This window comes from Fundulus heteroclitus, chromosome 8, assembly GCF_011125445.2.
Source record: "Fundulus heteroclitus isolate FHET01 chromosome 8, MU-UCD_Fhet_4.1, whole genome shotgun sequence".
Taxonomy (NCBI): domain Eukaryota; kingdom Metazoa; phylum Chordata; class Actinopteri; order Cyprinodontiformes; family Fundulidae; genus Fundulus; species Fundulus heteroclitus.
The window spans coordinates 30,995,390-31,019,123 of NC_046368.1; the positions used below are offsets into that span (position 1 = coordinate 30,995,390).

The 23,734-nt window shown below is 42.1% G+C and overlaps 1 protein-coding gene across 4 annotated transcripts in view; it reads left to right on the plus strand.

The window, feature by feature from the left end:
- Positions 1-23,734, plus strand: part of grk3 (G protein-coupled receptor kinase 3) — a 122,817-nt gene that overhangs the window by 37,059 nt on the left and 62,024 nt on the right. For 2 of the 4 annotated variants that reach the window (XM_036140563.1, XM_036140565.1), the window contains exon 2: positions 14,354-14,430. The exons of the other annotated variants lie outside the window; for them this stretch is intronic. In XM_036140563.1, the coding sequence (XP_035996456.1) occupies positions 14,354-14,430 (77 nt within the window). The remainder of the gene's footprint in view (positions 1-14,353; positions 14,431-23,734) is intronic. 4 annotated transcript variants of the gene reach the window in all.

Genomic DNA, 23,734 nt, shown 5'->3' on the forward strand with positions numbered 1-23,734 from the left:
CCGGCGTCTGCTTCCCCCACTGTTCTAGACCATCCATCCAGAGAAGAAAAATGTGAAGACGTCTGAATCTGAGGTTGATAAAGTTAGGGATTATGCTTCCATGTATCCATCGCACATAATCTAGAATAATTGTAATATGTGCTGTGTTTTGGTGGTAATTTTCCGGTCAGATCAACTAGACGTGCACAGTTAGTTGGAGCCAAATCCCGATCCCATCCCAAGTATCGGTTCCAGTAACGGCTCCTTTAAATGAGCGTCTGGGGAAAACTCCGCTCCTGTTACCTGCTCAGATTTACTGCTTTTGTCAGCCGCACCCCCGCTAAGCTGGGCCTTCAGCTTTTGCCCTGCAGCTTCAACAGTTGCAGACTGTCTCTGCAGCCGTGCATGCAAAACTTGATTTGCCGGGCAAAGCATTGGTTGATCTAATGAATCCGGGCTTTTCTTTCAACAAGGCGTGGGGTGTAAAAGTACGGTAGAAAAGGGGAAGCCCTCAAGACAAATGGGAGTTTACCTGAAGTAGTGTAGAGGTGAGAGTGACGCCTACATAGGGCACTATGTTTTCCCATATATATATATATAATATAGAGATATATATTATATATATAGATATATATATATATATAGAGTATATATATAATATATATATATATAATATATATAAAAAGCATGGCCTTTGAGGTTACATGCTATAATGAGCTCATTAGTGATTCCACACCACAATATTGAAGCTGCTCAGATAAATGCATTGCCTAATGGACTTATAGAAGCACTATTTCACAGCTGTTGAGTAAATCAGCGCACCCAAGACTCTCACATTAATATGAAAACGTCCTTTCAGCCAAGGCCGGTTTCCCAGTAATGTTCCATTATATCAGAAACGCTGCGGTCACATTATGTTTTCTTTCTGTGCTGCGTCAACCCCGACTCATTGCACTCTGAGTGCTTCAGAGAATTACTCAAGATTTGATTTGTAAAAGATCAAGAGGGACGAACACGAGGCGCGAGAGCCGAGCGGCGGCGCACGGACTTCACTTGCTAAACCGCTTTCCTGTGTGCAGCTGATGGCAAACTTTAGAAGCACACGCAGGCTGCCGAACCTGATGTAGGCGCGCGTTGGCCTTCGCCGCGCTTCTCGTAAGCTTTCAGGCTGTGCTGCCTGTTGTGGTGGCGGGTCGCAGCCAACTGTAGCGCTCTGCAGGTCGCGCCGCGCTGCCACATTCTCGGCAAGCCGCGGCTAAGTCCCCTTTGACAGAGAAGTGAGATTACCTGACGGCAACCCTGGAAGCTGGTGTAGATGGGGGGGAGGGTTGGGGAGGATGGGCTGTTTTCTGAGCTTCAACTCTTTCCTAACTTCAGGTAGAGACAGCTCGGATGGCCTCTCCAAGTTGTTAAATGCTCTCAAGAAGGGCAGAAAGCCACATCCCATTATATCTGTGTGTGTGTGTGAGAGAGAGAAAGAGAGAGCAGTCGCTGTTACTAGTTGGAAATGAAGACTGATTAATTAATTTTAACTTATGTTGGCATTTAGTGTGGTCAGCATCACTACACCTCAGGTGTAGTAGCAATCTGAACCAGCAATCAGACTTTTAGTAGAGCCCTTTGTTAACCAGACGAATGTGACAAGATTTTACAGAGGTTAAACATCAGATGGACAGAAATGAAACGATTCAAATGATTTAATTAAGTTTAAAAAAAGATTCAACCGTCTCCTTTCAAGAAGTTTATTGCACTTTTTTTTTTTTTCTTTCTCTGATTCCACAGCGCCGCCCTGTTACTGAAAATAATCCTTTCTTCTTCCATTAAGGGCTTCCATACCGAAGAGGGATGTTAACTGCATGAAATGGTGGAGCTAATGTTTGCTACGGCCACTGATGGGGATTTTGATTGTTTCCTACTGGCCAATCTGAAAATCGCCTGATTCCAGTGACCAAATGACTTCTAAGGGTTTCTCAAATGTTTATAATCAGGGGCCAAAAAAAAAAGAATCATAAAATACCAGAAAAAGGCCTATAGTTGTGCTGTGATCTGACACGCATGCTGACCGGGGACGGGTATGGAAATGCTTTGATTTGCAAGGAGTGGGTGGTGCGGGCTTCTGAGGGCAACAAAAGTGGCTTCTGGTGCGAAGTAAATTGTTGCATGCAGTTTCCAGAGCAACCATCAATCTGTGGGATAAATGAAACCGTACTTTAGCTTGTCCTGCTCAGCTCTTCCCTAGCCGGTTTAACTCAGCACGGCTTGTGTTTTGACCGGCTTAGAAATGCCTGAAACAGCCATTTGGGGGTGGCTTTAGTCCCCGTCCGTCCCACGCCCTCTTTGTGACATTAGTTATATTTACACGCAAAAAAGTTCTCAATCGGATTAAAATATATTCGGATTAATCCTAGTCGGATTGTACCGTTTATATGGGCACACAATCAATGAATCCGATCGTAATGTGTGTGTATATGCCCTGGCTTTATTCAGAATAGAACCACACTGACATGCGTCGCTATCCAATCCCCTTAAATAAAAAAACACAAGAACTTCCGTCTTTGCTGAACAACAGAAATAGTGAACAAAGCAGAATTATACGAGTTTGTCTTCCGAGCTCCCCGCTGGACTTGCACCGGATTCTGATTACGGTGGAAACGTTACTTTTATTTATTTTTTCAATAGAAGATTTTATCGGGAGCCCCGGCAGTTTTGCTTCCCGACATATTCCCACCACTCGGGAATACGTCACGTTTACGTCGGGCGCGCTCGGGTCAGTTTGCCACATTGGTAATAATTTGAGCCTGACTAGTTTACATGCACATTGATGGGATTATCAGTCGGCATAAACCACCCCCCTCATTCGGAATACGGTTTCATTCCGATTGCGCTTAATCCAATCATCATATTCCGATTGTTTACATGATACTTTGATATTCCGATCAGCCCTTCCATTCCGATTACTATGGTCTACGTAAACATAGCTGTAGTAATCTGGGAGAAATGGCGAACGATTAGAAACTTAAACCACGCTAAATGAAAACACCTCATTTCCCTTCGGCCAATCACTGAGAAGCCGTGTGTTCCCCCCTCCAGTCAGCTCGGTTTGACCCTGCTGTTGAGCGGGGCCGGAGGGAACCGGGCTGTCTCTGGGGGGAAAAAGACGCTCCTGAAACGGTGGTGAGCGAGCGGAGCCGAGCGGTGCGCGGCCAAACCGTGCCGATAGATCTGGGGCTTTAGATGCAACACACAGCACTGCTAACAATAATTTGAGACCCAGAAAAGGGGTCTTCACCTAAATGCTGCTTTGTTATTGCTTGTGTAGCTGCAGCATATTTCAGTAAAGTGCTTCCAAGACACAGTGAAGAATTTTGGCTCACCAGTCAATATTTTCTTGGCAATGTGAGCGCACCCTAATCTAAGTGTGCTTAACGCAGGCTTTCTCATACAGTCGGAAGAAAAACACTTTTCTCTTAGATCCAGTCTGCTCCTTAACATGCAGAGACCATAACGGCATATGACCAACCAGAAATGTAGGGAAAGAAGTGTGGAGATGAAAGGATTCTCCTAAATGTCTTTATTTCCAGGAAGATATTTGGACAACTGCCATAAATATATTTAAAGTTCCCTGTGAATGAGTTTCCATCTTCCTGTTCTCATAGATCCTTAGTCCTTGGCCATGACAACATGTTTACTGCTGCTATAAATTTGCAAAAGTAAACAAATCAAGTGTTACATGAAACAAAACCATAGAAGAAAAAGCCACGTTAATAAACCTTTCCCATGCGACATTTAATATTTAAGGCACTTTTCTTCCCTTGTCTGCCCTTCTCTTTTTTGCTGTGGGTTGGTGTGATGGTGTTGCTCACGCCCCGACTCTTCATGCTTTGGTTAAAGCAGAGTTTAGCAGAGCAAAATATGCTCATTTGCTGGTTTTTGAGCTGTGTTGACTTGCGATGCATTTGCGATTAAGATGTGAGCCCATCCTATGCCTTGGAGACACCCCCAAAGACGGTAAGCCCAGACACCATGGCTAAGAACTTTAAGATCGTTCCATACCGTTTGAGTTGGCTCTACTACAGCCATGGCTGTAAAAGTGTGCTGAGCAGTCAGCTGCTTAATAGCCTGTGATCATATGTTTTTACATATTAAAACCGGACCGTTAACACTAGCATTACCAGGGTTTTCGACCTCCCCCCTGAAGTCCTGAAAGAGGGTCAAAAGACCCTGAGTCCAAACTGACGACTCTGGTGGCTCAAATTAGCATCCCTTGTTCAATTGTAAATAGGGCCATTGCCTGAGGAATCGGCAAGGGGGGAGGAGAGCCGAACTCACAAAAGCTTTCCGCACTTCTGTACTGTCAGGCCAGAAGGTACGTGTGAATAGTCCATGTTGGGGGTGGGTGCGATCTATGATGGAGGCAGCTCTACAGTAGAAAACTAACCAAATTAGCAATACGGGTTGGCATTCAAAGTTACTGCAGGACTATCATTGGATGGGGTTAAATAATAATAATAAAAAAAGACACATTTTACTGTAGGCAACCCGTGTTTACCTTACAAGTTTTCCTTGAAAATTAAGGAGCTGTTTGCTGATTTCATACATCAGAACACCCAAGAAAACAACTTTTATTTCATTAGATTATAATTGCACTGCATTTAACAAGGTCCCCTTTTTTTACTCTGACCAGTTTCCCCGTATCTAGTGAATATAGCATCCCCCAAAGAATAAAAGCAACCAACACTATCACTTTACAACTATTACCCTGCAGTGTGGATAAAACTAAATACTATAATAATAAACAATTGTTTGTTATTAGCAAAGTGCAGCATTTTTGGGATACAAAATCTCTAAAACCATCGTGTATGGTTTATTATGTATGTATGTTATATTATAAATCAACTAGCTGCTTGGGAGTCAGGGTAGAAAAATAAGCCTACTCTGTGCTACCATCACAAACAAGGTAGTTCTGAAAATTATTTTAAAGAAGGAGATGTTTGTCTGAGTGATACCCTGTCCTGGTCATGTCTAAGTATGCCCCTCTCTTTCCGATTTCAATCGAACAATAACAAGCTTATTGTTTCAATCGAACAGTAAGTTTTGTGTTGACTAGAATTTAGTAATTAAGCAATTTTTTTTTAATCTAGGATTGTCAGGCCCTGAATACAAATGCAGTCCACACTTTTTCAGATTTGCCTTTGAAAACCACTTTTTAAACCACAGATCCTTTTCTATTCACATTACAATTATGCACTAATTTGTACGAGTCAATGTCATAAAATACCAATGAAATACACTGATGTTTGTAATCATAATTTAACAAAATGCAAAACAGTTCAAGTAGTACGAATACCAAATTGTCCAAATTGCCATTGCCTCTTATACCTTTGTCTATTTCTCATGCTGGAATTTCAGTCCTCTTGACTTAGACACAAATACTTCTGGTCATTGCTCACAGCTGTACCTGGCAGTTAGTAGGGAGTTAAGCTTCCCCCTTCCTTTGGTGCACCAGTAATGGCCTTATTTACAGAACAAAAGCACCGGTTCACAACTGCTTATAGGATGCTAATTAAAATCCTTCAGGTCAGTCGACCCGTCTCTGGGCTCCAAAGGTAGAAATGTTAAATGACCCTTCTCTGGTAATTCTAGTGTTAAAAGCAGCTGTGTGATGGTTCTAATGAGAACTTCTTGGATTTCCCCCCCACTTCACACTCGCTCACCAACTCTGGTATGGCTGTCGTCCTTCGCGGCTCATAGGGATGGATTTTCTTCACCTTGTGACCGTTCAAAAGTCCCGCTGAGATGAAAAGGCGGCACCTCAGAGTGATTTGAAAGGGCCCCTTGTCGACGTCTGTGAAGTTAAAGAATCACACATTTACGCAACTTTAAGGGCGTTGCAGATGTTTTTTTATTTTGTTTTCATATGCAGAACTTTGGGCTTTGGAAACTTCACAATCTCTTAGTACGTTTTCACATTTTTTAAATGTGACAAAATGATATAAATGACACAATTGTTCTTTCTTCTGAATCCCAAAAAGTCTAACATTAGTCTGATTAACTAATATCAACAATTGTTTTGGTTAAAAAACATACATTTTCTTTAGATTTTAGCTTTGAAAACAGTTTTTTTCTGACCGGTCCTAGAAGTTCTAGGCATTAAACAGAAAAGCATGAACAAAATCAAATGGACGTATCCTGGATGTTGAGTCTTGCACTGTGAGTTTAGCTGTTTCCAACAGCTTTGGACTTCAGGAAGCCCAACCTGTCTTTCCACTTGGCCAACAAGTTAGTGAGTTCTGCAACACCCCCTGTTAACGCTGAGGAAGAAGAGAACCGCTATTTTCAGCACCTATAAACTTCCTCACGGATGGAAGTCACGTTCAAGCTGAAAATATAGTCAACTACAAAGATCTCTAGTATTTGCCGTGTTGCAGAAGGGGAACTGATGTGATCTGTGGTGGTGGTGAATGGAAGTAGCTGAAAATATCACTGGTCTGCATGTTGTTCAGTGTTTTACATAAATGGTCATTTACATTACAGTTGTCAGCTCAAGACAACTAAGACATTTGTAATTGCTGTTGTTGTGAGAAGAGATGCCTATCTAATTTATTTATATATATATATATATATATATATATATATATATATATATATATATATATATATATATATATATATATATATATATATATATATATATGATTATTTTTTTTTTCTCTCACAGGCGTATTTTGCAATGAAGTCAGATCACATGTGTTAAACAATGGTGTATTTGACATGGTGAAATGGCAATGTAAAATCCAAAAGCTGTTGCAAGTCAAACATTTCTCTTGTTTATTTTGCTCGCATATTTAGGAAGAAGAATGATTCACACAGCTGTCAGTGTTTTCTGAGTCAGTGCGCGTCTTGGGATGAGTTCCAGGGGTTACACCAAATGCAACTTTAACAAAAAGATAAAAATGGTACACTGAGGATTGACGGCATTTGTTTTGTCACTACGACCTTGTAAAAGGAACATTCGTAGGTTTAGGATTAGTAAAAGGAGACCGCTTGGCTTCAGTAATAAAAAGCCTGTATTTCTTGTTAAAAGGAAATTTGCCTTGAATGGTGCTTCTTTTGCAGACAGCTTACAACTTCATCTGCTAATAATTCAAAACTTTTGCCAATAGGGTTTTATACACTAAGCCGTAAACCCTGAATCCATGTTTGAGCCTTTCTGGTTTCAAATAAGAAAGAAAGTAGTTCATCAATCTGTTTTCTTTCTGTTCTCTGCATTTTGTTGCTAGTTAGAAAAAAAATTACAGATACAACAGACCAGAAATAGACAATTTGTAAGCGTCGTAAAAAGACCTCAACTGACTGTTGTTACAGAAGTTGGTTTCTGCTTCTCACATTTCTGCTTGTGCTTAAAGACTATTTAGCTCTTTTCTCTTGAAACCTGGACCGTATATGATCTTCTCTATTTCAACATCTAAACTTCTTAGACTGAGATACCAGGAATCTTATCTGGATTGTTCTGATTGAACAGTGTCATTCTTGTCACCTGCATGTAATGTTGCGCCTGTCTCTGTAGGTGTTCATTGTTCACCCGTGTATGCATAAATAAAAACAAACCCCCAAAATAAATAAATATAAAAAGTAAAAAAAAGGGAGTTTTTTTTTAGATCGCCTAGCCTGAAACTCGTGTGGACTGAAACTTTACATTCTCACCAAATAAATGTAAAACTTTAACCATACTGTATGGTCATATTATGACATCTACGCCCCGCCCCATCAGAACAGGAAGTCGATGACCCCTCTCGGCCTAATCCACTTCCAGTTGTCAGAAGAGAGAAAGATTACAAGTTTCAAACTGTCTTGATAATAATTGTGTAATTACATGATGGATTCCACATCCTACAGGCAGTCCTCACTAGTCCTTTGCCACCAAACAGCTAACCAGCATCGGAAGGTCAGATATCAGTCAGATTTTAAAGACAACCCATCAAACCCAAACTGAAGATAATGTAGCTAAAAGTGCCGCCAGCGCATTTCAGCGTACTGGACTGTTACACCAAAAGTTTTCAAAATCTATGCTGACATTAGACCATTATGCTCATTGGTAGGGCTGCAACTAACCATTATTTTTTTTTTCCAAAATAGAACGTTTGAACTGAGACCAAATAAGCGCACAAAAAAAATTCTACTTAGGTGTTCTGTTACAATTATATTAGGTAATAAATATTTTTGCTTCAAATAAAGACGTTTATGTTGACTAGATAGTAAGTCAATCATTTAATAGTCAATTTTGTCTATATGATCATTGATTTAACACAACAGTAGTGAAGCTGTAAAACTCAAATGCGGCTTAGTTGAATCTCACCCTTTAGTGCACCTAGGGAACAAGATTGGCCAGAACAATGAAACCAGAGCAAAAAACACTAAACACTTCTGACAATCAAATAAACCAGCAGCCCATTTCATAGACTGTTTCAGCACCAGCTGAATTTGATGTAAATACTTCATCCTGCATTTGTCCTTCTACATATTTTACATCCAAGAACGTTTAGAAGTTTTTCAAATTTTTCTTTGACGAGTCAAAAAAGGTGTTAGATATTTAATACTTTTTATTTGTTCGGAGGATTTAAAAATTGTTGAGGGTGTCCTTAGGGATGCTTATGTCTTGTTTTTCTGTAAGTGTTTATAATTTGGCTCTGCCTCTCATCATTCTGAATGTCTCACTAAAATTTCATTATGGTTACAGAACAACAATGAAGACTCTTGATTCTTGAAAAGTTAGTTTAGAGTCCTGCTCCTCTCTCCCATACAGAACCTTAGCTCAGACTTTGCCATCAAGTTAAAACTTAAAGCTTAATCAACAAATTATTACCACCAGAATGAAATAGTGGTTTCTTGACAATTCAACAACTCTGCTAACGTCAGTCTCTCCTTTGAATAAATCTTGGTGCAAAAAAACGCGCTTTATGTTCAGATTATATGATTTTCAGCCCATATAAATTCTGCTTTCGGAATACTTTCTATCCTTTTAATCCGAACACATTTCAGGCCAGTCAGGGAATGTTGCGCATGTAAACAAACTCCTGTCATTAACAAGCTAATAGCCGCATTAGACGAGCTATCAGGCAGGCTGACGTTAAGGTGGTACCCTGAATCACGACTTTGGCCGGCAGAACTCCACTTACAGACCATGAGCCAAGTACTGTCGGCGTTTTCTCACTTTGAAACAGAACAAACATCGGATATAACGACTCACCCTCCAGTTGAGCTCCCATCGCCCTCATCAATGACTCCATGTTCTTTCAGCTCCTGGATCACTGCGGCGTTCCCGTACCAAGTCAAATCTCATGTTTTGTGAAGCGAGACATGCTTCCTATCTTTTGAGGACTTGGTTCAAGCCGTGTTCTCTGTCATCATTGGTAGAATTTACTGCAAAAAAAAAATCAGTGTTTGAAAATACCGTCTCCACCTCGCTGTGTTCAACTGGCTCTGCAGCCAGTCAGTGTTGACGATGCTCTACGGGTACGGTAAACGGCTCCGCGACATGGCGAATGACGCATCAGTCGCACGACACAACGAATCAATGATGAAACTCGTTGCAGATGCTTTTAATTGTCAATTTTTAATCGATTGGTTGTTGCTCTACCATTTTAGACACAGAGCAGTACAACATGGATATTTGAGAGCAACATGGAAAGGTCGGTAAAGCTCTTGAACGTGCATCAGCGTAGTCATAAACCTCCCTAACCACATAAGCCGATGCTAGCTCCGCCGTTAACGCTGAAAACAGCGTCCTGGTCAGGACCCTGGAATGGTGTGGCAACCTAGCTGATGGCGATGAAGTCCGCCGCCGCATCCCGAGCCGGAACAGCGCCATGGTTCAAGGCCCGTCCAATGCTACTCCCAGCTTTAAATCAGTCTCCTTGATAATTACTTTCCAGCGTGCTCCTGTTAGATTTTTAGACATAAGATCAGAGTTCAGGAGCTTGCTTTGCTGTCGGTACCAGAGCTCCTTCGTGAGGCAACATGCTGTTTGTTTACATTAGCATGCGTTGATGGAAATGCTGCATTTAAATAATGTCTCCAAACAGCAGAACAGGGAGGAGGGATTTCTCCACTGTAGTGAATAAATTGGCTGACATTGCTTGGATGATTGACGAGTGTAGGAGAGCGCTTCAACGTTGGACAGCGACGGCGAACGAACGCATGCTTTATTAGGCTCAGCTCTGCGTGTCGCTCCTGATTGTTTAAGCTCTCTGCGTACGGCGTCTCCGAACGCATCAACACCAGAAGGAGTGCTACATCCGGGCTCTGGTCACTGCCCACCACTCATAAACTCTCAACATCATGTCAATGCGCTGCAGGCAGTGCAGCCTTTATTTATCACTGCGGGCCGGCAGGCAGTCTGTCACTCAAGCCACGCTGTCACAGCAGGAGCCTCTTGGTTTCGCTCCCCGTCGCGGTCATTTGCCCCCATAAGCAAATGTTGATGGAATGCGGCCGCTGTTGTTTCCAGCTGAGCTCTGCTTAGCTTAAATGCTGCCAATAATGCACAGAAAATGGCAGTTCAGGCCTTTAAACAGGGGAGCGTCACGTCAACATGGTAGCAGCTAAAGGCAGAATATCTGCTTGGCTGGTCTGAATGCTTTTAATGCCCCACCTATGGCTGGAATATACATATTCATCGTCAGGGCTTCCCCCAAAAGCTACACAGATGTGTGTTTTAATGCCTCATAATGCTGGACAGTCAGAGTAAACGTTAGTCTTTGTGGTGTGCGGGGCTGGTTTCACACAAATAATCTAGTCAGCTGCTAATGATTCAGTGGGGCAAGAAGTTCTGGTCTGAAGAGGAAGTGTTTACTTCCTCACTTCTCGTCTCGGCAGCTGTGGCTGAAGCTGAAACGTTGCATCCAGTGTTCACCAAACGGGTTGCGCCCATCTGTGCTCTCCGCGCCGTCAGCCAGGGTCTGCTGTCACAGAGGTCCAGTAAGAAGAAGTCAGACGTCTGCCTCGTTGCAGTGTTGAAACGCACTTCTGCTCAAATGTCTTCAGTCGCTCTCGCCTCCGTTTCTGTTTGTAGCACCAGGCAGAAAATGGAAGGAAATGGCATTTTATATAAATCTATGTGCTGTAGTGATGGGGAAGTCTTTGTTTTTTTTAAAAACACACCATAAATTATTTAAGGAACCTGTTATAGATTTTTTTTGTCTTGGGAAATAGTTGTGGAGAATATTTCAAAGCTCTTTTGATGTTTGCCTTTCTGTCTAGATGAGCCCACACTGCTTTAATAATGTTAAGGCCCGGACTCCAGGGAGACCAATCCATGACTCACAGCGCTCCATTGTGTGTTTTTCTATTTATGTCCGATTTTTACTGCATTAGCAGGTGGTTTGGGGTCATCCCCGTGCTGAAACCCGAAACCGCTTTCAATCAGATGCTTCTCTGGTCGCACCTCAACGCTGCGTCTGAATTTAACTAGACCTCCTCTGGGTTCACGGTTCCAGAAGCACGGAGAACAAAACGCAACAGCCTGATGAGCAGCCCCAGACCATGACTGTGACCCCGCTGTGTTTTATAGATGGCTTGAGCTGACCACTGCTGGAGCCACCATCTTGTTTCTTCTGGTTAGAGACAAAGTAGAGGCAGACATTTCTGTAGGTCTGTGGCCAGCAAGTTTCTGTCCAGTTGTGTGATTTGGCCTTCCCAAAGTGAGACCATTTCCATTGCAACCTTAGTTATTGATAAATAAAGGCATACAATGTTAAGCATATAATTGAACTAGGGCTCCATGATATAAGGAAAGATGTTGTGGTGATATTGCTAAATATCGCAATGAATTTCTGTCGTGATTTGTCCACATTTTTCTCTTTCTTCCTCCTGAAGGCTTATAATACATAAACCCTGATTTTATTGAGAAGGGCTTTTCAGGACTCTCAAGGATGCCGTACAGCTAAAAGCAAACATACAATCGAAACATTAAACTAGAAGTCCGAAAAAAGGAGAGATTAAGACCATTGTACACCAGGAGCAGTTAAAGATGGGCTGCTCTAAAGAGGTGGGATTTCAGGCCGCTTTTGCACAGTGAGAGACAAGTGATGCTGAGTAGCAAAGCGACTGCTGGCCCTGCTCCCCATGGAGGTGAGATGGTCAGAGGGAGGAAGTGGAATGGAGACCTGTGGGTCGTATGGATATGGAGGAGCGAGATTGTAAATGGTTTTTAAAGGGAGTAGAAGAATTTTAAAGATGGTGCGAGATTTAACGGGGAGCCACTGAAGCTTCTTGTCTTCTCTGAATTGGGTGAGGGATCGGTGAGATCACTTGCTTAAAATTGATGCATATGAAATTTCGATGTCGTGCACGCGTCCTGACGAGGACCAACGAACAGGGTTCCTGTCCGGTGCTGCCGACGAGCAGCAGGCCAAAGAGACAGATTGGTCTGGGCAGCTAGGCTTTATAGAGAGGGCACCCTCCAATGAGCGAGTTCATTGGGGAGGAGAACCTGCAGCTTCTCACATTTACCTGTGGCTTCAGGCTTAGTCTTACTGTTCTTGTCCGATTCCACAGCAGAGCTAAGATAGAAGCTCAGTCGATACCAGCCGGCTCACTATGCATTATTCTTTGATGTTGAGTTTAAAGTGACCCTACACCTTTAAAACGTTCTCCTTTTTTCTGCGCTTGGTTTATCACGTCGATGTCTCCCTCCAAAGCTGATGACCTCACTCCACGTATCAGCAGGGTAAGGTAGGCTATCATCATGAAGGGAAGGGGGTCGCATCATGAGAGGCGGAGTCACCGCTCCGTTCAGGAAATCCTTCCCACAGTTAGCAGAGCAGCCGGCAGAGACTCTGGAGACTTTTCAGCTGAAAACATTGAAGCACAGATGTAGCTTATGGATTGGAAATGTTACGATCCAGAAAATACATTTTGTTTTGGAATCTGCTACTGATGCCGGATCGGCCCCTTCTGTAATGTAAAGCCTTTAGTGCGTCTGTAAGCGTAACGTTTCTGTGAAGTAGCTGTTCACACGGTTTTTGGTGGTGCTAAGTCGCTGCTGATATGGCGGATTGAGAAAGCCGAAAGGCTCAGTCATCCTATCCTTAGGAACAGAGAGGATGTTCGACTGAACTAAACAGCTCAAAACCTAACTAAGGTCTGTTGTGAAGTAATATGAAAAACTGTTAACACCCACCAACATGGCAGATTACATTCCACTGGTCTAAAGGTTTTGATTCTGAGCTGGTTTCAACCATCTTGGCTCAAACAGGTGGAGTATGCCTGGCTAGCTGTTAGCTTCCACCACTTTCTCAGGAGCTCACTCTATTATCTAGTAGTATTGCGCAGCTATAGATCACAGTCACATTTGTAGCTATGAATGATTTATGAGCAGTTGTGATGGCATCTCAGTGGCAGGTGGAGTACTGTAAAATACCTTTGTGTACACATGTTGGTTTTAATGTTTTGAGTGCATAAAATGGTTTTCAGGCAGAGGACTTTTCTAATGGGAGAACAGATGAAAAAGTCTTTGTTTAACATTAACCTGTGACATTTGGTGGCACCTTCAAACCAAACTGTGACAGAAAATGGAAGGCAGGGCGGCTTTGGCAAAGCTGCATTGAAAAAGGCGGGGTTGGGTCAGCGGATCGTTGGCAGGTCGTATTGTCTGAGGCAGAACTCACTGAAAGGGTTCAGACCAATGCATTCTGGGATGCCTTTCCTTCAGATGTTTGTGATCGGTTTCAGCGTGTAGTTTTTAAATATTCTACAAGTCGTTTTAGACATCCGACCGTTTGGAAGACGGTCACCTAAATTTTGGATTTTAAATTTCCCCCACAAATACAAACATTGAGCAGCAAACCCTCTTCCAAACAACCACAGTCTGGGCAGGGGTCTGAAACTTGGACCAACGCATCATAAAGCAAAAATGTTGAGAAACCTAAAGGGTTGTCAGCAGCCGTCATCCTTTAAGAGGAAACTTCTGTCATGCACTAAGTGGTTGGTGCTATTATAAAGCAGATCATTGGCTGTTCAGCCGCATGGTGTGTTGCCTGCTGCAGTGTTTGCAGGTAAAACCTCGCTCTAGCTTTCCTGCTCTGTGTAGGGTGCTGATAAAGTGTTAATGGGCCTTTGAGGAACGGTGTTAATTGATTCATTCTCTTTTGGCTTCTTCTCATTAACACCCAGTCCCAGGATAGCTTGTCTCTCTCCAGGTCCCCTCAGAAGCCTCCCGTGTGTCCCTGTTCCCTCCCCGCAGTTCCTCCCTGTCAGGGGGCGGGTGGCAGGGAGAGTTTCAAACCTGGGTCAGGATCCGGGACGAAGCTGGAAGACAGTTCCTGAGGCTTTGATAATGCACACCAATTAATGCTTCTCCTTCCTGTTTTCACAGTATTCGCAGCGTGATGCAGAAGTACCTGGAGGAGAGAGATGAACTCGCTTTTGACAAGATTTTCAACCAGAAAATTGGTAAGTCTCACTGTTTTTTTAAGGGGAAAAAAGGATGTCTTACATTTCAAGATATAGGAGGAAGTCTCACAACATCAGTATCATTCAGTCCCCTTTCCTCTTTTTTCCTGTTTCTGACCACTGCTTTGATGGCCATTCATAACTTGGCCTAAATCTGAACATTTAGCCGCATTTCATTCTGCAGTCCATTAAACAAGCAGTCCTCTTCTTCCATCCTCCGTTGTGTTTATTTGCCTTGACGCAAACAATTAGATTTTCCATTCACATTTTAAATAAAAAGCACCTTCCATATGTATTGGAAAATGGTTTAAAAATAAATAAGCTATCATGCATTAGCATGGTTTTGCACAAGGAACTAAAAAAAGTAATGTAACTATTTGACTACATTTATTCGGTGGGAAAATAACCCAGGTTAGGATCAATAAACTGTTTATATTAATAATGCACAAATCTGTCTGAAGCATTTTTAATACAGTTTAAAATTTTCCACAGTTTTTTCTCTTGCATGTAAATATGTTTCAGTCAAGTGCTCTTTTTAAATTAGCGATTCCTCAAAATGGGAAAGGTAAGAGAACATGCCATTCAAGCAAGGTACCTTAATCAAGGGCCAATGCAAGGGAGGTTGAAATACATATTAGGAAAGATGAAGTGATTTAAAAACTATTTCATCATCGTTAACAGAGGTGCCAATAAATGGAGAGGGTGGGATATAAAAGCGTTGGTATTGCTGCCAGACAGACTGCCTGTTGCAGAGGGAGCGGGCTGTTGACTCAGGATTGCTTCCTTCTAAGACAGTGGAGAGTTGACAGAGAGATGCAGCTTCGCCAAAACGCACTAATACGCACTCAGTCAGTAAGTCGAAGAACTTCATTGTTTTAGGTACCGACAGCATGAGGTCTCTTCTTTGAGGCCTGCAGCAAATATCCTAAGAATAAGAGCGATGTGCAGATTTGTTCCAGTCGATTCGGTGGCAGAGAGCAGCTCTGTAGATGTCGAGGAGAACCGGGGAAACGGATCATTCTTATGATCCGATGAGGATTTAATGATTTTTCATCAAAACAATAAATGTGGACCAACTTGCAGAGCTAAAAGTGTCTTTTATACTAATGCATTGTTTTATCAATCTAATTGATTAAAGGTCCTGTATTGGAAAGCATCACGTGAGCAGATAGTTGAACCTCAGGGTCAGACCCAAGCCCAATAGGGTGACCGGTGCACCTTGAGCCATGATTCCTGGTGTCACCAGAGGGCCTCTCTTTGGAACAGAGTTCTTGATCTCCACCGTTGTTGTTGTTGTTGTTGTTGTGAGACAGATTTCAGAAGTCAGTGGTTTGTTTTGCTGGCTCAGTGCACAGCGTTCTGATCCCTGCGTCCTCTGGCTGGCCGGGTGGAAGCCGTCCCCCTCTCCCCTCAGAGTGTTTCTATTCAGGGCTGGGTGCCAGCGGTTGTGGCGTACCAGGGGACCACAGCCACCCTGCAGGCTTGTGCTGGGTTTACTTACTCTTCTCACCCCCCCGCCCCATGAGAATAGGCTGTGTTAATTGTCCCTCGCTCCATCTTCGTCTTCAGCTCCTCTCTCTCTCCGTCAGGCTTAACACTCATTTCATTTCTGCCTGTTGTGTTCAGTGTCATCTCCTCCATCCTCTCCTTTCTGGTCAGAACATGCACTGAAGATGGATTTCTCTCAATACAATTAGTGGATGGTATTTTCTTGGTGACATTTTCTCCAAAATGGGTTATAGCTCTTCAGAAAACAGCATGTGGAGAGTATTCATATGCCCCCCCCCCCCCTCACCCCAGATAATAACTAAACTTGAAGGATTATACATCCGTGCAACATGCAATTCAGTTTTATTCCATTTCTATCATGTAGCACCAAGCGAAAATCATTGCAAGGCACTTTACAAGTCAAACAGGTTCAGTTCATCCATATTTAAATAGTCCACATTTAATTCCAGCCCTGTCCAATTCATTAACTCTCAATCCATCTTAAAGTCACATTATATAGGCTGTTATAGTCCAGTCAGTCAGTCACCCTTCAGTGTCAGGTACGAAAACTTGAATATCTAAAACCACCTCGAACCAAGCGGTCCAGTTTATGGTGGTCTGACTCTTCACTAAGTCCACACTACATGTTTCAGAGGCCCACATCTAGCATCTCTGTCTAAATGTGACCCATGTTTGATTCTTCTCTTCATTTTTCCTAATCAGACTCCCAGACCTTTGTTTAAATGTACGCCTTTCACATCTTTGTGTCTAACAGACTCAAATAAAGGAAAGTATCATAGCAATGTTGCTAGCATGTGCTAATATCAACACTCTTACCAACTAATATCAAGTTGGTTAGAACACTGTTTTCAGTATTAGGGAGATGAAGCTAGTGTCTGAGGTTATTGCAGAGGAAGCACAGATGGAAGAAACGCTGTCCTTTGAAATCTCAATCATTACATACCAGTAAAGTCTTCACTAGACTTCCAACTCGCTTCGACGGATGTTTCAAGAGTTTGCGGGTGTGACTGGTGTTTGGAGATGACCCTGAATGACCTGCTAAGGACACACACAGAGGGTCACAGCAGCCAAAATGCTAAAGAAACTACTAGATATCTCTCCGTACCTTCTGATAGGGGACCGTGTCTTTGCACTGATAAACAGTTACCCTCTGGTCATTTAAGTTCACCGCTGGCTACAATCGCTCCACCAAAAAAAAGATTTAGCAATCGAGCACATCTAAATGCAAGTTGAGCTTTTTGTCTTCCAAATATTAGGCTGGACGAAGCTCTTATTTTGAAATGATGCTGTTGGAAACGTGAACTACTTGAGATAATGATTCAGTTTGTAGGGAAAGTCATGGTTATATTCCAGGAAAAACATTTTATTGCAAAGATGGGTACAGCCCCAACTCTGCTTGAAGTGGTGTAAAAAGGTTGAATGCTGTTAATTATTAGTAATGTAATGGCTAAAGATCAGTAACTGAGCACAAAACCTGTCAGTCTTGGTTACCAGGGGAGCAAATTCTCCAGTTATTCCAATAACTGATGTCGGAGAATGTCAACCTGTTTGAAGTCGTGGTGCCAGAAGCTTTAGCAAACAGTTTTGGGCCAGTGAGCTTGTCTTACATATTTGATATTTAAATGTGTAGATTTGCATGTTTCTGTGGCATGAGGAGGTAGCTGTTTGGGTGCTTTCAAAAAAAAAAAAACCCAACAACCTTCTTGAGCAGTGGAGGTGGCAGCTTGTGTATCAGCTTCAACATGATCAACAAATCTGAACTTTAGCTTTACAAACTAAAATGACTAATTATTTACACGCTCTAAACTGTATATCAGATTATACGACATTTAGAGGAAGAATGAGTAGAAACCTGTCAGAAGCGCCTTGGGTTCTTTGTTTCAAACAGTCTTTGGACGATAGGCGTGCATGACTAAAAGGGAAACCTGCAGTGCAGCGAGGGACTCACTCTTACTCCCCCTCTTTTTACTATGATCAACTCACATGACCGCCACTGCTGCAGAAAACTGAGATCTCAGCACATCTTCCTAATTTCACACACGCTGACCTCTTCAGTTAGCTTAAACCTCCAAAAACGGCCTCCTACCTGAAACCTCCACAACATCTACTCTCGTAAGGCATTCAGAGCTCTGCATCTTTGGAATCTTTCCAGAGGACTCACACTTGGATCCTTTGTTTGTGTTGCATTTAGGAGCACTATGACCTGTATCACAGATGTATATGGGATTTACTTTTTGTTTTGCCTCAGTTAACCTTGATCCAGTTTTCATGTTGCCAACATGAAGCAGACATGTCACGCATCTGGGGCATAGAGATCTCTTTATTTCAAAATTCTCTCCTGCGTCACCAGTTGTGCATTGATGCACTTCTAATAGAATGAAATTCAGGTACTCTTTATTTATTCCTGGGTGGCGCAGAATAACAAAGTTAGCATTCTGATTTGGCATTAAAAAGTGTCTAAATTCAACAGATAAGTGATTACATCAAACACATCTTGGATTAGGGAAGGATAATGTAGTCTATTGGGGCTTGTTTTCATAGTCAAAATGAAATGTATGTCAGTGTTATACTCTACAGGTTCCTCTGAACGTGAAATCAGCTTAGCTGTAGAGACATATGGGTCCAGACCCGTTCTGGTGATCAGAGCAGAACTGTTCTGAGCCTTATCGTTGACAAACTAGATCCCAAATAACACTGGATATTTAATCAAGATCTAAATGCCACTTCATTCATATCTGAGCTGGAATATTCCTGTATTACCCTTTATTTACACTATAATCATCAGCTTAAAACTAAATTTTCTGCCAGAGACCAATTCCTGTTTGGGTTAGGAGACTATCTGCAGTAATAAAAATGTGCAGCCAGTTCATCTGAGAGACACAGGACAAACAACTACACACAATCGTACCTAAGGGCAATTTAGAGAGGCCAATTAGCCTAACAGCCATGTTGTTGGACTGTGGGAGGAGGCTGGAGAACCCAGAGAGAACCCACGCATGCACAGGGAGAACATGCAGACTCCATGCAGAAAGACACTGGGCCAGGATTTAAACCCCAGACCTTCTTACTGCAAGGCAACAGGGCTGCCACCATGCAGCTCAGCTCTTCTGAGCAGTTACTGAATATTTTGTTAAAATTAATTAAATTTTTTCATTTTTAAAAAGTATTTTAGGGAGACCACTTAATTTATTAAGCTATTTTTCTATTTTTTTATTGACTTATGGCAGGATCGGTCCTCCTTCACAAAAGGGCGGCTGAAACATTAGCCACCAACTTGGATGTTTCACGAAGAGGGAAAACATCCTTTTCCGTAGGTTTTGTCCTTAAACGGCGCTGCGTGGAAATGTTGGGTAGGAATCTGCTGCAGGTGTATTGAACACTGGAGCTGCATCAGATGTCTAGAAACATGAGACCATCTGCAGAAACTCTTGCTACAAGGTATTCTGAACACCTTATTCTGCTGCACTGTTTTCTAGCCTATATGTAGCATTTAATTTTAATGCCTGCATTTAAATGATTGTGATCGGCGTCTGGAGATCCTGTCTGTGGGCTTCAGTGAAACGGCTCGGCAGCAGGTGTCTTAGTTTCTCTGCCGTAGGAGTGCATGTCAGAGCGGATCAGTCAACGAGCCTCGTTGTTATTTTTGCAGCTTCGCCAAATGCTGGCCTGACCACCGGCTAGTAGTGAGGTGACCAATGTGTTGGAGAGGGTTTACCACGGTACAGTCGACAACCGGGAACCGTTTCCACTCTAACATACAAGTAAATGATAGATTTCACAGCTGTGGCCAGTTTACTGAAGCGCCCTGCTCTGCGTTTATGACTTCTGTTTTGTTTTCGACTCAAAGCTTTCATTAGGCAGGCTTTAATCTGCAGCATCATACAATCCAAATTAAAAACGCTCGAAAAAGCTCTCATTCCTTTGAGATGAGATCTGCAGTGATTTGCTTGTAATGCGCTACTCGGTGGGGGCCAAAATGGTCTCTCACTTGGTTGTTTATTGCTAAATGTAGATTTTAAGAGGAGGTAAGCTTCCACCACGAAGAGACCAACAAAGAGACCTAATGTCTCTTGGTCCCGCACTCCTGGGTGACGATCTTTTCTTTGTGTGAGGGGACTTTCAGTCCTCAGTGGTTGTTGGGATATTTGGTGTGCGTGTGTGTGTGAGAGAGAGAGAGTGAGTGTGAGAGAGTTATGACAGCATTAATTGCCTTCCGAATGAAAGTAATAAAATATGACACTGAAGGATGGAGGCAGGGAGGGGAATTCATGTAGTGGGGGGGGTCATTCACAAGTTGTCTCACAGACCTTGTAGGTCTAACTTCATTTTTATTCTTCACTTTTTCTGTTTCTATTCTCTCCTAATGTCTCCCCCCCCCACCTCTCTCTTTCTCTCACTTTTGCTTTGGCATTTTCCCTCTCCATCTGTCAGACTTCTGGAACGGGTGATGGAGAGTTGTGGGTTGCCTAGCAACTGTGGTTGCTGTGGTAACCGTGCCAGAACTGCTGCATTTTGCTAGTCGACGGAGAGAAATGAAATTGATTAAAGGAGGAATAAAACAGGTGATGAGAACTGAAGGGAGAAGGTGTGTGTGTGTTTGGGGGATTGTAAAAGGAGAGCAACTAAAGGAGAGACCTTCATGGTCTGCATTTCTCAGAAAGCCTCACAGCTCCGGCAGACTCTGATTTTGATGTCAACACACTGCCTTTGCCACCTGCCCGTCTGTTCATCCATCAGGATTCACAGCATCTTTATACCAAAGCATCTAATGGCAGCCAGTCTCACTTCCTAACTTCAACAGTTGCAGTTCTACAGCCGTACAGTGTTGCCTGTTTTCAAAAATAACCCCACAGAGGGCACCTGCAATCCCCTTACAGCTGGGCTATGAGATTAACTTCCCCTCAATTCATCATTCAGGGATGGGTTTGGCTTGGTTGTAAAAGCTTTAATATCGACAGTGCTGTGCTTTATATCCTTTATCTCGTTACAGTATTCACCTCAGTATTGCTCAACAAATAAACAACGTCATTCAAGTTACGTAGCAGAAAGATGCATCTTTGATGAAGGAAGATTATTTCAGTTCTGTTCATCTGTGTAGCGACAGTTCCCATCAAACCTCACCCCAAGGCACACTGCAGGAGAAAGAAAGTCCAATTTATAGTCAATAATGAACAATCCATCCAGTCGAAATTTGTTTGGTTCATTCGAGCATATTGCAGTCGAATCATTACAGTCAGATTAGCTTTCAAATCTAATTACAACAAATCCAGTTCAGTCCATTTGGTATTAACCATTAGTATCTGTATCACAATATTAAACAGTAATATAACAACTGTATGTTCTCCTAATATCATGAAATGAAGGTTTTCCAAGAAAATGTGCATCCAATCTTCCTGCTGACCTTCATATGAGCATGCAAGTGGTATCTAAACAAAAAATGTCTTAAGTCATGCCACATTTGTGGGGGTGCGGCTAACAGAGCACTGCCCTTTCAAAATAAGATCCCTGCATTTGATGGCAGCATGGGAGGTAAGCAATCAATTATCTAAAGAGAACACATTTTTGTAGCTAATACTTAAATTTTGTTTTAAACATGAAAGGCCTAACTTTCATTCAGTAACATTGGGGAAATGGACAGTAATCCTAAACCTGTCAAAACAAGTTATCCAATGTCCTGTGTAGGGGGCAGTGGGACTTGCTAATGACCATTTTTGACCACACTTTATACTTCAGGAAGCAGAGGGCTGAATGATGCAGAAAGGGGTTGACTGCGAACAGTCCTCTTAGGCGATTGTTTAGAATGTGAGGCACACCATCTGTTAGGAGCCGCATTAGTTTCACCCAGTCGTTGAAGATTAGTGGTAACGTCCTGCAGAAGTTGTACTGGGTAAATGTGTGACACTGCTGCTTTAACTTGCTAGCTTCTGTCGTCCTGAGAGTCCCAGGGAATACTCTTCATGTGCTGTAAATCTTTACTGTATCCAATCGGCTAATTAGTAAATCACATGTTTAAATCATGCTGTGTGGGGCCATGCTAACTCCTCTTAGGCAATAGTTTTTTTTATTATTGTAAATTAATTGTAGTTCCACACTGATATAAGGTGCTGAATTTGCTACAGCTAGTGTAGTGTGTACATATAATGCATGCTTCAAGCAGATTTGATAAACAGTCCTAGTTATTCCACAACCGAACATCAGTATGTCAATTTATCCAAGAATTACAGATTAATTAGAGCTGAGATGATAAAATTAGGAGCTCTGGTAGATTGTTAAGACCTGTCCAAAGCATCATTATTATTTCTCACCCTTCTTGGTTGCAGGGAAAACATGCCACGCAATCATTAATGTGTGAAATGTTTATTTTAAGATACAAATTCCTTTATTGTCCCACAATGGGTTAATTCAGTAACACAGAATTATTAGTAAAGGGGAAATAAAAGAAAAGGTCAGGTTGTGTTATTTTGAAGTTAAACCCCCCCCCAGAATTAATGGCCATAATACTGTAGTTTCTTATTTCTCCTACATGTATTAAAATTAGGGCTGGGCAAGTTAACGCGTTAATTTCGCGTTAATTCATTAGACTATTAACGGCGATATTTATTTTATCGCGCATTAACGCATGTTGCTCACATCATGCTTTCAGTCAGTGTCAGTCAGCACGCGCGCTGACTGCAGCGCGCTGTTACGGCAGCACTCTCTCGCTCCCCCTCCCCTCTCGTACATGGCTCAGCGGCGCCAGCCAATCAGCACGCAGGCTCAGCCTGGCCCGCCCACTCAGCTCCCACACAAACTTAACACACAAACAGCTGAGAGAGACCGCAGCAGCGAAAAAACATGAACACGGGAAGTAGCACCGTTTGGCTTTATTTTAATACCGTAAATGAAATCAAGCTGTATGTTTTGTAAAAAGCCGGTTCATTTCAGTGGAAACACAACAAATTTATCTAAGCACGTGAAAAAACATGAAAACGTCGAGCCCCAGAAACGGAGAGAGGAGACGAAACTTCTCTCACTGCCCCGACAGACCCACAGACGTCTCTGACTGAGGCGTTTCAGTCCTCCAGGGAACATCCAGGTAGATCAGTGGATGGATGGATGGATGGATGGATGGATGGATGGATGTTACTGGAGCCCACACATAACATGTAATTAAGACCTTGAAAGAACCCAGTACATATATTAAAAAGTGTTATTTAAGATAAGATAACATTAGCTAATCCTTTTTTTATCCCACGACGGGGAAATTTATAGGATTAAAGCAACAGGCAGGTGCACACAACACAGACAAAATTACATAAGGATTGAAATATATAAGAGGTGGATTAGCGAAAAAACACTGAACATAACATTATTATTATTATTATTATTATTATTATTATTATTATTATTATTATTATTATTATTATTATTATTATTATTATTATTTAATTGTAATAATAAAATAAAAACCACAAAACCCAAAAGGTCAACAGTTTCATGATACATCAAGCTTAGGGACTGGTTAATATACAGCAGGTCAAAAAAGGCCATATTTTGGCTGCAGTGCTTGCTGTTCTCTTATGAAGAAAAGATCAACTAGTGCACTAAATTCAATAGATGGGTTGAAAATATCCAGTATAAAATAAGTGCTACAAATGTTACAACACTTTTGTTCATATGGCAGCAGAACATTAAAATAAAAGTGCTCTTTACACTACTTTTGAATTCATTCTTGGAGTTTGTAAATACAATGCGATTAATCGCGATTAATCGCGATTAATCAGGGCGATTAATCGCGATTAAATATTTTAATCGT